Consider the following 17,088-nt stretch of genomic DNA (forward strand, 5'->3'; position numbering starts at 1 on the left):
CAATCATAAAATCCATAGCCGACAAGCATTCTCTTGCGTTCTCTTGCGATCACATGCGTCGAAGCAGCTCCATCGCATCTCCGCACTCATCGCAACTCATTTACTATGTACGGTTCATGCGTTCTGCATATAGTTTCCACAGAGTGTGCTTCGACGCTTATCCGATCTCTTATCTCTTTGCATCGCACCTCAGCCACTATGTGCTCAACGTCTCACACCGACCGAGCGACAACGTGAACGAGCAAGGATCGACCCACCGACCATGCATGTGTTGCGTGTCCTTATGTACCAGCCGCCGACGACGCCCGAACCATCGCACCATCGCCTATGTGCATGGAAGATTCCATCATAGCCACAGCGCAGCGCATGCAGTTTTTTCTACCTCCTTTTCCTTGGAAGATTGCGTGCGCAGTGCAGAGAAAATAGTCTTCATTCAACCACAGAACTGTACACACCGAAGAGAAGAAATATAGCTAGTTAAGTAGTTTTTAGTAGTGCAAAACCGCCTTTTCCTCCCCAGTGGAAGCCACAGCCTTTTCGTAGGCTAGTGTCCCCCTCCTTCCCATCGAGCTACCGGTCCTGTGCTGTTCCTCCGACGGAACATTTGGTCCTAGCGAACCGGATAAAGGATCCAGTGCCTCAAGAAGCTGCAACCGCAGCTGCGTTGTCGCCAATCAGCCGATTGGGACAATTCCTTCCATTGCTGTCGCCGACAGCATACAGTAATCCTACCGAGGGGATTGCTGGTGTTCCTGCCCCGGTAGTTCGACCCCAGTGTGTTTAGAAGTGATTTTCCATGGCTTTCATTGGCGGAGTGAAAGCGTTACCAAATTCCAAGTGAAGTGAAAAAAGAAGAAGTCCGAACCATTCCTTCCGAAAATGAATCGCGCGCGTGTGTAGTGGCTCCCAAACACTAGCGGTTCTCAAACCCAGAATGGCCGAAGTGAAAAGGCTGTTCGCCCAACGTAGCCACGTTGAGGCAAGAATTAAGAAGCTCCAAGAACGAATTAGTGAAGAAAGTGGTATCGTCCAACCGAGTTTGGCACGATTGAAAACCTACGAAAGTGAACTCCAGTGCTACTATCGTGAATACCAGAGAGTGTACGGTGAACTTTTGTGTGCACTCCCAGCCGAAAGATTCGAAGAGCTAGATGAGGATTACTGGCGCTTCGAAGACATCCACGTCGAAGCTTGCGTTCTGGTGGAAACTCTTTTGATTTCCTGCCCGACCACCAGTGACAATGGTTTCAACAAGCGAAGGTCGCCATCCAGCTACTCCCTGGCGACCACTACACGCTGGCTCAGCCCTCCTACTCGAAGAAGCCAGTCACCGAGTCCAACGACGGAACAGCCCGTTCCGAATCCTGACGTGATGGAGTGGCCACGCACGTCTTTGCCGAAAGAGAAAGAGGTGAGTACGAGTGTTTCCAATCCAATCCAGACCGAGAAGCCGCAACGCGGCGAGGATTCCAAGAAGAAGACGCCTTTGCGTGGACCGGCCGAGGTCCCATCCGAGAGTGATTTCGTCGAGGTCACTATTCCTGAGTCGGCAGCCCCGCCGGCCGAAGAAGCAGCCAAGTGTGAAGAAAAGGTGACAACCGTTGCCTTCGAGAGTCCAATGTGTAAGTGCGAGAATCCTTCGACGAGCCAGGAGGATTTCCTTGTCGGCAACGAGCCAGCCAAGTTTGTCGACATTCCATCTGAAGATCCAAAGACATTGACGTCACGCAAAGCGCCTTCGGGAACCAACCCGGTGGCGAACCCGTTCCGAATCCCATTCGATCCGCCTGGAGTTCATCCAATGCTGTCAACGATGCCTACCGGTTTCCATCCGGTGCTAAAGCCGTTCCGACCACCACCAGGATTCCATCCCAAGCCCATGCGGATCCCGAAGCCAACCGGATTGCCTCCGGTGTTCCAGAGTCCGACCGGATCCCTTCCGGTACCACAGCCGCCCCAGTGCAAGGCCGGTTCCCTTCTGGCAAACCAGCAGCAACGGACTCCGACCGGTCTCCTTCCGGTATCCCGACAGTTGCTGTCCGTGACCGAATCCAGTTCGGAAGCCCCATCACTCCAGTGTAAGGCCGGTTCCCTTCCGGCATTCCAACCGAAACAGAATCCGACCGGTGTCCTTCCGGTATCCCAGCCGTTCCAGACTACGACCGGTTCCTATCCGGTACTCCAACAGTTCCAACGCGTGACCGGACCCCATTCGGCAACCAATCCGATAAGGTCTACCGGAGCCAGTCCGGTGGTCGGTTCCGCCCTGATGCCCGTCGCAACCCGTTCGGCGGCCAAGACGACCAAGCATTCTACCGGTCCCCGTCCGGTGAATAACTCCGATATGATGTTCGTCGGTTCCAGTCCGACGGTCAAACCAACCAAGATGCCCATCGGTGCCCGTCCGATGGTCAAGTCCAACAAGATGCCTGCCGGTTCCTGTCCGGTGAACGAGCCCCTCCTGATGTCCGCTGGTGCCAGTCCAGTGGGCAAGCCTAGCCTGCGTCCATCGTCTATCGGTACCAGTCCGGTAGTCAATCCAACCGTCGATACCCGTTCGGCGGTCAAGAAGTCCAAGATGTCCATCGGTGCCCGTCCGATGGTCAAGTCCAACGAGATGCCTGCCGGTTCCCGTCCGGTGGTCAATTCCATCCAGGTGTCTGCCGGTTCCTGTCCGGTGGAAAAGCCACTCCTGATGTCCGCTGGTGCCAGTCCAGTGGGCAAGCCTAGCCTGCGTCCATCATCTATCGGTACCAGTCCGGTAGTCAAGACAACCGTCGATACTCGTTCGGCGGCCAAGAAATCCAAGATGTCTGCCGGCACCCGTCCAGTGGTGAAGTTGCACGAGATACCTGCCGGTTCCCGTCCGGGGGTCGAAGCCAACCTGATGCCCATCGGTTCCTGTCCGATGGTCAAGTCCTGTCAGATGTCTGCCGGTTCCCGTCCGGTGGATAAACCACTCATGATGTCCGCTGGTGCCAGTCCAGTTGCCAAGCCGATCCTGCGCCCAACGTCTATCGGTACCAGCCCGGTAGTCAAGCCAACCGTCGATACCCGTTCGGCGGCCAAGACGCCCAAGATGTTTGCCGGTCCTCCTCCGGTAGCCACGCCGATCCCGATGTCCACTGGAACCAGTCCGGTAGGCAATTGCGCTCCGATGTCCGTCGGTCCCCGTCCGACGCTCAAACCGAATCCGATGTCCGCTGGAAGCAGTCCAGTAGACAGTTCCGCCCTCAAGTCCGCCGGTTCTTATCCGGCAACCGAACCGAAGTTGATGCCCATCGGTGTCCGTCCGATGATCAAGTCCGATCCGATGTCCGTCGGTTCCAGTCCGATGGTCAAGCTAGTTCCGCGGTCTGCTGGAACCTGTCCAGTAGACAATTCCACCCTCCAGTCCGCCGGTTCCTGTCCGGCAACCAAAACGAAGCTGATGCCCATCGGTGCCCGTCCGGTGGTCAAGTCCGCACAGATGTCCGCCGGTTCCTGTCCGGTGGTCAAGCCACTTCCTGAACACGCTGGTACCAGTCCAGTACAAAAACGAATCCTGACGTCTGCCGGTGCCCGACCGGTGACGAAGTCCATCATGATAGCCATCAGTACCAGTTCAGTGGTCAAGCTGTCCTCGAAGTCCGTCGGTACCTGCCCGATTGTCAAGACGTTCCTGAAGCCCGTCGGCACCAGTCCGATGATCAAGCCCAAGCCGTTTCCGAAGTCCACTGTTACTAGTCTAGTGGTGAAGCCAATCGAGACGTCCGCCGGTAGCAGTCCGGCAGTCAAGCCCTTCGTAGTGTCAGCCGGTCTCTACCCGGTAACCAAGCCATTGTTGATGTTCGCTGGAAGCCGTCCAGTGGACAAACCCGTCCCGAAGCCTGCCGAAACCCGTCCGGTGACCAACTCAAGCCTGACGTCAACCGGCACTCCTACAGAGAACCCGTCGGTTCTCCTTCCTGTTATGTCTGCCGGCATCCAGCGAATTGAAAAGCCCATTCCGAAGATTGAGATGTGTCTAACCAGAAAGCGAAGCCCACCGACAGTCGGAATCCTTCCGGCACTTAAGCGAAACAAGAGCCTAGAAGAACGAGTCCCAAGCCCGAAGATAGCCGGAACCAGTTCGGTAGTGAGAGAACCTCCCGAGAAGAAGCAGTGGGTCGTGGTGTTGTCGGAGATGAGCCAAACACCACTGGATCCGCCACCGGTCGACCAGACTGGTGAATGCAAGCAACTCCATTCCGACCCAAGGCCGAGGAAGCCTCCCGATGAACCATCCAAGCGATCCCGACCCAGCGAAGCCATCCCAGAGCGCGTGTCCCGAGCGCGTCCGCCAAACGACCCGAAGGAAGCCAAGCAAGACGCCGCAGGTGAGCAAACATTCGATCTGTGGTGTGTGAATCCCTATCCTTGTTTCATGTGGTTCTCCCAGTCCTCCATTGAAGACCCCCAACAAAATCAACAAAGTTCCCTTTTCTCCCTCGTCATTGAGTTGTCATTCCGAACCTATGTTGAGTTCCTGTCCTTATTGTTGATTATTCCTGCCTAACCCTGAATGAAAATCCATCGAATAAGAAAGATCCCTTGAAGTTTGTAATCCTTGAACCCCTAATAACACCTAGAACCCGTACCATAATCTGAAACCTGATTGCCTTGTGATTTCCTGTTCCTCCGGAGATGAAGACCCTGCTAAGAATCCAAGTAACTCCCCCTGACTGAATTTTGCCTTCCAAAGTGCTATGATGCGCTCCACTGTGTGCCAAGTAAACCCAATCCAAATAAGTCTGAAACCTCTATCTTATAAGTCAAAGAATCCTGCCAAGCGTCCTAAGTTTCCTATTTTGAGTCCTGTCATAATGCCTTTCCTCAGGTACCTTTGCTGAATCGAGCCAGTTTGCCAACCCTTGAATGTTGATAGATGGTCCTCCAAGCTCCTAGACATACAAATACAGTCCACAAGAAAAAATGAATTATTCTCCACCAGAATATGAATTCCGTTCCTACACTTTGGGGTCCACAGAATAAGTTCCCACACCTTGACGTTTCCTCCTTACCTAAAGATATGAAGTAATGTATCCTAAACTAATGAAGAAAATTTGTTCTATCAAGCTCACTGCCTTCCCTAAGAATCAAGTACATGCCCAGTTTGAAGTCTCCAAGTCCTCCTAAGAGGTTTCCCTAACTTATTGCAGTGTTTCCGCCTAAAGTTTGTCCTAAGAACCCTCGTTAAAGAATAGTCCTCCCAAAAAAATCACTTGAAAATTCCTTGCCTCCTTTGAAGATACCCGTAAGTCATGCTCTTGAAAGTTGTCATTGTTTCCTCCTGATTGTTAGTCCTCCAAAGATAAGTTGCCTCCCTGATCAAGCCATCCTAGCAAGTTCCACCTTTTCCGGCCCGGGAGTATGTTCGCTCCCAACGCGAAGATCCATCCTGATTTGACCCCCTTTCCCCGTACAACTAACCTCGAGTCGCCGCGAGTATTTTACGGCTCCAATCCCAACTAACAATCACCCAATTTACCCTCACACACACCACATCGTTTGTTTGCCTCTCACACCGACCGAGCGACAACGTGAACGAGCAAGGATCGACCCACCGACCATGCATGTGTTGCGTGTCCTTATGTACCAGCCGCCGACGACGCCCGAACCATCGCACCATCGCCTATGTGCATGGAAGATTCCATCATAGCCACAGCGCAGCGCATGCAGTTTTTTCTACCTCCTTTTCCTTGGAAGATTGCGTGCGCAGTGCAGAGAAAATAGTCTTCATTCAACCACAGAACTGTACACACCGAAGAGAAGAAATATAGCTAGTTAAGTAGTTTTAGTGTACAACCGTCTTTTACTCCCCAGTGGAAGCCACAGCCTTTCCGAAGGCTAAGTTCCCTTCCTTCCCATCGAGCTACCGGTCCTATGCTGTTCCTCCGACGGAACACCCATTAATAGATGTATATTCACGAGTTCTAAGATCTAACAGAGTTCCAACATCCTAGTTTCAACAACCATTAAAATGTCGAGATTTGAAATTGAAAAAGGTACCCGGGTACCCTGCCGGCCACATAAGTGTTAAGGAAAAGGGGACAACCGTACCAACCGTTTCGTTATCAGGGGATTAAGGTTTGTATACTGAATCGTTGGGATTGTTGTAGCTAAGTAGGTTAATATGCACTCCATTGATTTGCCCACTCATGGGATAAAACACAGGTATTTAATCATTGTGTCCGGGCTCGAAAGCCTTCCGGCTTCCAGCGCCATTGCTCGCTCTTTGAAACGAGAACATAATAGCATTACAGATCCCACCCCTTAACAACCCTTCTAACTAATAGACAAAACCTTCTCCATTAAAGGGGCATTGATCTCACCACATGGCGAACGTGGCATGACTCGAACCTGCAATATTTGGATTGGAGGTTCCACCAGGATATTTTCAAGGCGTTTTACCGGAAATTTATCAAAAAGTTCCACCATGGATACCTATAGGAGTTCTACCGGCAATTCCCGCAGAAGTTCCACTAGGAATCTCTCTAAGAGATCCACCAGAAGATCATCTAGAAGTTCCACTAGGAATTACTCTAGAAGTTCTTAAGATTTTTTACCATGTTTCTCTCTACCAGGAGTTCCTCTAGCTAGAAGATCAGCCAAGATTTCCTTCAGTTGTTTCTCAGGAAATTACTTCGAGAGAGATTTTTTTCATGAGCTGCTCCTTTTTTTTTACATAGATAAACAGATTATTGTCTATACTCAAAGTCCATGTGGATACCTTGGTATCCCGATTACTTGTTTGGTTACAAAGTTATTGCTTGCCTAATGAACTTGTTGAATCAGGTTCCCGGTGGCCACTGCTGTCTGAGATTACAATTCAAATTACTCCTGGGATTCCTTCAATAATTATTCCTGTAATTCCTGCATGAATTATTCCTAGGATTCCTCCCGATGTTTTTCCTGTGATTTATTAAGGAATTTATGCAGTGATTCCTTTTTGAATTTCTCCACGGAATTCTTATGGAATTTTTTGAAAGAATCTTCCCAAAGTTCTTCCCCAGATCTCTGCCGCATTTTCTTTATGAATGTTTTCCCGTTATCGCTTCCACAAATCATTCAGAAAAACTTCTCTGAACTCAGTTTGAATGTTGTTTGAAGAGACTACAAAAGCAACACTTGATGGACATTCTTTTAATTCGACAATTGTTTTTATCAGATCCACTCTGAACTCAAAGAATATATTAAACAACCAAGGACCTGGGATCGAATCCCACTTCCGACAAACTCACAAAAATGCAGAAGTAAAGGTAAGTAAAGCGTGGGTCCCGAGATGAACTAGCCTAGAACTAAACTGCCGTTCTACGCATAATTTTCCCATGTTATATGGGATTCCCAACATAGGACAATTATGCGTAGGGCGGCAGGTTAAATCTCGTTTCTTTAAAAAAAAAAATAAAGGTAACCGATAGAAATAGAGAACAAGTAAAGTGTGACGGTTGTTCTGAGCTACGGTTTCGGCTATACCGGTTAATCTGAACATACGTGTCGTAATGAGTAGTCTTTAGCACATCTAAAGGACTAGCGCCCTTGGCGGGGGCCAATCCTCTACGGCCCTGATCGTTGTTACCTATAGAGACTCATCTCCCAAGGCTGGTCCCCATATGAAATGGATGCACTTTATAAACATTGGCAACACGCGAACCTATACACAACGGAACCAACCAACGAAGAACGAGTAAGCAAGCAAGCATGCAAATTGGAGCATCACAACAAGAAAGACACCACCCGCAACTTGGCTTGGCTGGCTGCTGGCTGGCGTGAACCAACATGCAAGCGAACCCAAATTCACGGTCGTTCGGTCGGATGCCTTCAGTTGCTGGCGCTGCTGCAGCAGCAGCATTGGATGACGCGGTGGCCTTTTTTGGGGTCCGCTAGGCGGCTGGCTGGGCTGAGCGGTGCTGGTTTTCAAGAGCACGAGCCACAAAATTGCTTCAATTGGTTTGTGTGTGAGGTGAGTGCGGCGGAGGTATTATTATGGCAATTATTTCCACTTCGGAAAGCAAACGGTTCGGTAAATGTCTGCTTGAGTGGCGGCCCTCTGAAGGGCGCCTCCCGTTTGACTTGGGGTTGAATCGGTCGAAAGGTTTCGTTTTCGCAAAAGGTTATGGAAATATATGAAAAAAAAAAATTGGCGAGAAGAGTTTACCTTTAGCATTTCTTTTGGAGGCTTCAAGTTTGTAATAACATTCATTCAACCGCACTTTCTTCTTCTTCTCTCGTGGCATCCCAGCTGTGACAAAACCAGCATCTCAGCATAGTGAGTAATTAAAAAAGAGCTTTTTGAATAAGTCTTAATGAAAGGCATGATAATGAATAGCATTCCCGGAAGCCTGGAGCGAGAACTTCGCTTCACCTTTTGTTACATTCGTCGAGTGTAGCACAAGCTGAGTATTGTCCACTCAGTAACTCGCGATGAAATTCCAAACACTGTCAAGAAGTTTTCAGAGAGCCTAGAAAAGGGGGTTCCAATGAACTTCAGGGGCATTTCAGGGGGTTTCAGGATCCTTTCGAGGGCGTTTCGGCAGGTTTCGTTGGCGTTCCACTAGAGTTGTGAGGATTTCAGGAGCGTTTCAATAGTTTTACGGAGCGTTTCAAGGCATATCAGAGTTTCAAGGGGTTTCAGGAACGTTTTAGGGGCGTTCCGAAACATTTTGGAGGCCTGCGATAGCTCCTCAGGGGCGTTTCAAGGGGTTTTCAGGTGTGTTTTAAAACATTCCAAGAGATTTTAGGGGCATTTCAAGTTAATTATGGCGTTGGATTATTGAGGTTTCAGGGGCGCTTAAAGGCTTGAAAAGCGCTTCAAGGATTAATGGATTACGGCGATTTCAAGGGCGTTTCAATAGGATTATGAAGGTTGAAGGGGCGTTTCAAGGCATTTTAATGGCGTTTCAAAGGGTTTTTATGAAGGGGTCTCAGGAGTTTAAGGCCGTTCAGGGATATTTAAAAGGGATAATAGAACTTCAGGAGCATATCAATAGTATGAAGCACTCTCGATACCTACTGGAATCCTCCTGAAACCCCGTGAGACCCCCTGGAACTCCCTGAAAACCCCCTGACACCTCCAAGTAACCCTTACGATACCCTCAAACATTTCCGAAACATCCCGAAAAGCCTCTCTTAACAAGGATCCGTATATTCGCCTCATTCTATTCATATTTACTTATCTTTACTGAAACGAGTCGAGAAAGATGCAGAAAACAGTTTGTCCTGCTTGAACACGTAACCCCATCACCAGTAGGATGTGCAAGTTGCTTGACATTGTTATTCGTTGCTGTTCATTCGTAGTTAGGATCATAAACTATTTCTTCTTGTTTCACTTTCACTACTCTGGGATAAGTTGGCACTGAAACTGACAATATCAGAGATGCCTCTTTCTTTGAACAGCAAGCTATTGTTTTGAATAATACTGATGTGGGGAAAAGTGAAATGGTCATCTGAGTTCTTCACAGTATTACTTGTATCACTCACGAATCGCATCGCATTGCATGTGTAGTTTCCAACCATTCACCGGAGTTTTCTATCGTCCCTGAACCCTACGGAACCTACTGAAATGCCCAGGAGGTCCGCCCCTGAGACCCCCTGGAACACCCAGAGACCTGCTGAAGCGTCCTTGACATTCCCTGAGACCCATCAGATATCAGAAGGCCGGCTCCAGAGGCACGTTATCCTCCATTTGGGACATTTGTGCCATCGCCATACATATAAGCCTATTTCATCATTTACCTGAGGGAGAATGGGACAAGGGATGGAATGGGATTAGGAAAGGGAAAAGTGATGAAATAGGGAGGGGTACCCTAGAAGAGGGAATGAACGCATAAGCACAATGAGAGCTCGTAGCCCACCCAGTCAACCAGTGATCGTATAAGATGTTGCATCAGATAATAAATTGGAGACGATATGCGTACATTTTACATGCGCCTAAATGGAGGCATGCACGCATATGGCACTTTATCATCTTATGCAACATCTTATACGATTACTGGTTGTCTGGGCATACCACAATGGGTTTATTCAGTGCCCTGAAAAGGACAGTGTAAAACGCATAAGCGTAAAGAGAGCCCATAGCTCATTGGAGGTAGCTTGTGCCGTCATGCGACTTTCAATATGACATTGAAAGGCACGTCATCGAAAGCATCCTCAATATTCAAGAAATTACCGCGAAACCTACGTTTACGCGAGTACTTTCTTGAAAACATACACAACTTTGTGTAAAAGAGTCACTGTGGACATCTCAAATTGGGAGACATGTGAGTTCACATGAACAGGCATGTTAGCCAGACGAACATCACAGATGTGATAATCGACAATGCGTTTCAAGCATTTCAGAAAGAACGAGGTAACCAGATAAATCTGGAACTTATTCCTTCTTTTTACAACGCACACACCCTTTCGGGATAAAACTACAGAGTAATTTCACGCCATGAAAATACCCAATAGAAAACTACAAGAGTTCAAAACATGTTTGAAAAACTCAAATCCCTCTGGAGAAAAATAGGACAAAGCCCCATTTGCTCCAGGAGATTTGAAGTAAGCAGAGCTTTTTAGTGCCCACTAAATCGATTCTATAGCTACAATCCTCGGGGTAGAAGCAAAGATTCGTAGCTATACAAAAGACTGGTTCATCCGAAGATATTTAGAACTTGAACAAGTCCGAGTTCCATTCAGGAATACCTCTTGCGGTCCGCACAGACCGCACAGGACAAGCTTCTTTCAAAGCAGTAGCTATGGTATACCACAATGAAGGGCGTTGTTATAACAAAACCACAATGAAACTCTCTTGGAGTAGCAATGGAAGCGAGTTATCCATAAAATATGATCGCAACCAATTAGGTTCCCTAGTTTGTTGAGCAGGGACGCCTGAATACGCAAAGTTTGCGAAGGAACACTCAAAAGTGCAAAGAAGGTCAAATGGAAATTCCTCATCTGACACATGCCAATCAGTCAACTCATGACAAATTCTGCTCATGCAGAGTTGGGTTAGGTGCAATTCTATGTTAAGTTAACCATGAACTGTACTACCTAAGTATTCCATCAAACTGAAGCATCTCAAATCAATGTTTGAGTTACTTCAGATGCCAAATATCAGCAAAAAGATGCTGAAAACAAGAGCTTGCTTGAAGGCATCCATAAGGAAAGGTTGAAATATACTGTTAACGTTATTCTAAAATATAGCATGCTAGAGGCACGACACTTCATCTATAATGAAAAAAGCAAAGCTGGGTTCACAAGGTAACCTATACAGAAGTTACCCTACGAAAATGAACTTTTTGAAGTAGATCCACTTGTATCGTTGGTGTGTTCGACTGTTTTACGAAACTGTTTCGTGGTGGCTTGTCAGTCTTGACAAAAATAAAACACTATTTATGTTATTTTGTCCGACGTTTCGGTCCGTTTGGGACCTTCTTCAGGGACTCTGGAAATGTAAAGACATACAAAGCAGTCTGCCCGAAAATGTATGGCAAGCCAAAGGCGCACAAACCAGGATTTCCGCTTCGACCCGTGGTCCCGTGTATGACAGCCCCGTCGTACGAACTCTCGAAATTCGTCAGCAATATCCTGAAAATTTCATTGACGAGTAAGTACAGCATTAAGGATTCCTTCTCTTTCTGCGAATATGTGAACTCCCTAGAACTGCCACAAGGATACATCCTGGTATCGTTCGACGTGGTAGCACTGTTCACATCCATACCCAAGAGCCTAGTCAAACGAACCATTTTTCGACACTGGGACGAGATAAAGGAAAACACCCCCATTTGTCTCGACCTTTTCTGGGAAGTTACGGAGTTTTGCATCGATTCCAGCTACTTTGTTTTCGAAGGGCAATTCTATCAGCAAATCTTTGGCACGGCGATGGGAAACCCTCTATCGCCGATAATCGCCGAATACGTGATGGAAGACCTGCTGGAAAATGCTCTTGCTAAGACCTCTGTGGCCATTCCGTTCTTGAAGAAATATGTTGACGATCTGTTTCTGGCCCTTCCTGCAGAAAAGATACGTGAAGTGTTAGATACGTTCAACCAACAGAACGAACACATCCAATTCACTGTGGAACGGGAAGAAAACAACCGACTACCGTTCCTCGACATGATGCTGGTTAGGCAGGAAAATCAAACGGTGAGAACAGAATGGTATAAGAAGTCTATCGCATCTGGTAGATTTCTAAATTTCCACTCGAGACACCCAATCAGCCTGAAAATGAATGTAGCCTACAACTTCGCTAAACGGGTGATGATGTTCTCCACAAACTCAACTCCGAGAACCATCAAAACAACCATCTTCTCTTTGTTACGTACGAATGACTATCCCACAAATATAATCAATCGCGTAATAAACAGAGTGGTTGAAAGTCAGAACCATGAACAAGCTATGGAGGTGAGCAATAATGACGAAAACCAACAACAAACAGCATATTGCTCACTCACGAATATACATGGACTGACACAAACCGTCACAAAAATCCTTCGACGGGAGTACCCCGATACAAAAATAGCATGTAAACAACACAAAAACATAGGCTCGCTTCTTCCACTGGTCAAAGACAAAACCCCAATGGAAGAACGCAGTAACGTTGTTTACCAAATAGACTGCGAAAACTGCAATGCGTGCTATATCGGGATGACCACACAAAAATTGAAGGCAAGGGTATCCACACACAAGTCTAGCATGAAAAAACTCCACACACTCCAACAGGCGGGACATACACCCAGAGATGCGGCGATGATGGAAATAATGGAGACGACTGCTCTAGTCAACCATGCAGCCAGAGAGAGCCACAAGTTCAAGCTGGACCAGACGAAAATCCTAGACACAACAAACAGGGGGAGAAACCTATTGATACTCGAGAGCTGCCACATCAACAACACGCCGAACACGATCAACAAACGAACGCACACGGACAACCTGCATGTCACGTATGCCGGGGTTCTGCATTGGCTCCGAAACAACCATCAGAGCCGAAGAAGTAGAAACGAATGAGCAAAACAAACGAGCAAAACAAATTGTAAACACACACACACTGTAGGGAAATTATTAGTCACTTACACCACCAAAACACGACAGTCCACACGAACACCACAAAGATACACGGAAAGCAATGGTGATCGTTTGCGAAGTAGGTTCTAAATTCCGGAGTGCTAATTTTCGGAACGAGTTTCCCCCGATAGGGCATCCAATTTGGCTGCGATTGTGCGGGAGTAAGTACACCGAGACAAATTGCGTGGGTGAAAATTAAAATTACGCACCACTTTTTGTATCCGACAGAAATTCGAACCAAATCGACAGTTACAGGTTCTACCGAACCACACTGGACGAGAACACTGTAACTATTGGTAAAAATTGAAAGTTTTCTCGAATATTAAAAATGTTACAACTAATAAATACACATTTCCAGAGTCCCTGAAGAAGGTCCCAAACGGACCGAAACGTCGGACAAAATAACATAAATAGTGTTTTATTTTTGTCAAGACTGACAAGCCACCACGAAACAGTAGATCCACTTGGGCTACATACGCTTTTTACGCTGAAAATTGATCTGAGGTTTCCTAGACGTAGCCACTACCCAAACTAGACAAGATTACACTCTTCACAATCACAGCACAAAAAGGAAACATCAACGACGAACCAAATCGGTATCAATTGAAAAACGCCAATGGCGAAAACGCATTAAGCGAACTTATGTAGGTAGTAATGTAAGCTAATTAACAACATTTGAATAACCCCGCCCTTATTTAGCCTCAAATTTGAGACTTAAGAAGGGCAATTGATTATCTCGGAGAAACGCAAGGTCCACTGCACCATTGCTCCGGTTAGCGCAGTAAGGGCGTAATACTGTGGAGGACGCCATAACTCTCCACAGGCTCCGTTTGTGGTTAGGTTTTTATTAGACCCCCCCTAACCATTCATTCTTTGGCACGGTAAGCATAAAGCCGCATAACACCATGAATTAGGGATCACCTGTTTAGTGGACTCTTACCACTGGATCAGGCGATCCGTAGTGTTATTCTTAGCCAATTGAGACAACCGCTACCGACACTACTCAGCTATCTAGGCTGATCGGGAAAAGAAGTTAACATTGATGGTCAACTTCCAAACGAACCCGAACAGCCGGTGAAGGGGGTTATTTCAGGGGGTTTCACTATCCTTTCTAGAACGTTTCGGCAGGTTTCGTTGGCGTTCCAATAGAATTGTGAGGATTTCATTAGCGTTTCAATAGTTTTATGGTGCGTTTCAAGGCATATCAGAGTTTCAAGGGGTTTCAGGAACGTTTTAAGGGCGTTCCGAAACATTTTGGAGGCCTTCGATGGCCTCTCAGGGGCGTTCAAGGGGTTCCTATATATTGTTTCCTATATGTCTCTCCAGAGACCTGCTGAAGCGTCCTTGACATTCTCTGAGACCCATTAAAATGCTCCCGAGACCCTCTAGAACATTCCAGAGACCCAATGAAGTGCCCCTAAAACACACTGGAAGCCTCTGGGACATCCTGGTATCTCCTGAAACCCTCTGGAACGCCCCGGAGGCCTCCACGAACCCCCTGAATGTCCCGGGGGAACCCTTAAAATGCTTTAAGAACCCCAGGGACGCCCTGAGACCCCCTGAAGCGCTCCAGAGATCCCCTGAAATACTCCTGAGATCCCCTGGAACGACGCTGAGCCCCTAAGTCCACCTAAAACTGGGACCTCTGAAACACACCTAAGATTCCTCAGCCAAGAGACCTCCAGAAACCCATGGAATCCTCTGGAACCCCCTGCAACGCTTTTCAGACCTTGAGGCCCCTTGAAGCGTTCTTCAAATCCCCTTAAACGCATTTGAGACCTCCTGGTTCCCCTGAAATCCCCTAGAACCCACCTGGAATTCCTTGAAATAATTTTTATGCAGGGCATTTAACCCTTCAGCGCGCGCGCTGTTGTAAAAAGTACAACACTGCCAAAAATCCTCGCTCTTCGTATACAGCGCGAGCGCGGTGCAGTTTCGGTTGTTTGATGGCGCGCGTCCTGGAAGGTTAAAAAAGGACATAACCTAAAAGTGCATAGATAGTTTTGTGGAATGTCAGAGATGCAAAATAAACAATAAATAAAAAAAAAAACTACCACATAAAACTCAGACGAAACTACTTGCTTTTGCACATGCCCGAATTAAACCAAAATAAACCATAAATAAACCTCCATGGCATTTGGATTGTGTGTGGTAATTGTTGTTACTGAGAATAGCCACAAATCTCCACAAATACCATAAAATTGGCGTTTATTAGTAGAAAAAGGCCTAGGAATCACCTTTAATTGGTCATGCGATCAATGGATATAATGGAAAATGAAAAAAAAAAACAAATGTTTACATTCTAAACAAATAAACAAATCACTTTACATTCTTACCGTTGTTTATACGAAATAAAGGATTCATATTCATTGTCCTACAGATGACAACAGAAGAAACGTTACATACCTGAAATTAAAAATAGAAATACAATAATTAGAACCGATAGAAATCCGAAATATCCCCGGAAGACGGTCAAGTACTGACGATCAAAGGCTGATACTAAGCAAATTGATTAAGGTGATAATCTGAAAATAATATCAAAAAATCCTGGAGCATAGCAAAAATAGCAAAATCTTATATTTAATACACAAACGAATAGCTCGTTATTATCATTATTATATCTTATATCAATCAAACCTATATCACTGCTTGATCTCTATATCCGCATATGCTATTAATTGAGATTTTTTGGTATGCTAGGGATAAGTTAAATCTGGTTAAATGTCATGTCCTTCTTTGGCTTAGAAATGCTGAAATATTATGACGTTCTACAAAAAAAATCGTCAGAAAAGTTGAATATGAAACTTTACTATGCGATGAGTTGATTTTGCGCATTTGCAATAAGCATCTAACAAATGGCAATGCAATGATAACTGGTTGGCTGACTCGCTCTATCAGTAGTGAAAGGGAGCTAATTAACTACGACGATCGTCAATCGGTCATGTCCGCGATGATCCACATTACATATGCCGCTCCGCTAACGATGTGACGATGGCTCACAGCGGAAATTACACCATCAACCGTCAACAACTGGAAGTTCAAGCTGCTTAGTGCACCATCATGTCAATAGGACGATGGTCGCTTCAAGAGATAAACTTTTCCATCGACTGCTGACCGGAGTCCAGTGTACAGATTACTTCTAGAGCAGAGCGTGCTCTGGCTGGGAGGCTGAACCCTCGCGCGGACGCCTTCCTGCTCTACACGACGAGCCGAGCTGATTAGTTACGCGTCCACAACGGTTGAAAGTGAAATCGGTGGTGGAGCTGCCTTCCAACGCCGCGGTTGTTGTTTCATCGTAATCAATCGGTTACTGCACTACTACTGTGTGCCTTTTTGGAGAGCCAACCTGCGCCGGAGGAGAGGTACTTCTTACACGGAGTTACACGCACGTACGCCGTAAAATCGCCTAGCCTCCGCGTCGTGGCGTCGTTGGGCCAACAAAAAGAGGGTTCGCGAAATGGCAATGGATGGGTGCCGCTGGCCGACCGCATCCGCGTGCGCTAATGTACTGCCATTGTCCGTAAAATTTCACTAATCTTGTTTTGGTCAGCAACTGCGCGGGGATATATCGGCTAACGCGTTATTCGCCAATGAGCGTTGGATAATTAAGCCTCTTCAGTAAGTACCAGAAGTTGTATTGTGTGCAGCAGTCGTTGGCCCAGCGTTGTGCAAGTTATTGTCGAGTGGCTACTTTTGGTTCGAAATCGAAAGTTCATTTGCGAAGGAAAGGTGGTAGCCGTCGGATAATATTTACTATAATCATAGCAGTACAACGATTTGGTCGTTGCAGTATTATTGCATAAAATTCCGAAGGGAGACTACTTTGAAGATGACATTGTTAGAATTGATGTCAGAATATTTGGCCGAATGGGCCACTCGACATAATTATGATCAAAAATAAGTTTGGTTAGGTGGAGCGGAACTGGTGTGGTGGTTGAAGCCCGTGGCTATCACGCCGTGGACCTGGGATCCAATCCCACTCCCGGCTTATACTCATTACCTCTGACAGGTCGTAATCTGTGG

The 17,088-nt window shown here is 46.8% G+C and overlaps 2 protein-coding genes across 5 annotated transcripts in view; one reads left to right on the top strand and one right to left on the bottom strand.

Annotated features, from left to right (window-relative positions):
- The window catches only part of LOC109425248 (uncharacterized), a 163,273-nt gene that overhangs the window by 69,146 nt on the left and 77,039 nt on the right, over positions 1-17,088 (bottom strand). The gene's annotated exons all lie outside the window — the stretch shown is intronic.
- On the top strand, positions 923-15,467 carry LOC115256504 (proline-rich protein 36-like). Of its 2 annotated transcripts, XM_062846529.1 has the most exons (3): positions 923-13,226; positions 13,294-13,361; positions 13,424-15,467. In XM_062846529.1, the coding sequence occupies exon 1, from the start codon at positions 935-937 to the stop codon at positions 4,535-4,537; it is 3,603 nt and encodes a 1,200-aa protein (XP_062702513.1). In that variant the 5' UTR covers positions 923-934; the 3' UTR covers positions 4,538-13,226; positions 13,294-13,361; positions 13,424-15,467. The 2 variants fall into 2 exon arrangements, with proteins under 2 accessions (XP_062702513.1, XP_062702512.1); XM_062846528.1 differs by having other exon boundaries at positions 923-13,361.

Source organism: Aedes albopictus, chromosome 1 (genome assembly GCF_035046485.1).
Source record: "Aedes albopictus strain Foshan chromosome 1, AalbF5, whole genome shotgun sequence".
NCBI classification, from domain to species: domain Eukaryota; kingdom Metazoa; phylum Arthropoda; class Insecta; order Diptera; family Culicidae; genus Aedes; species Aedes albopictus.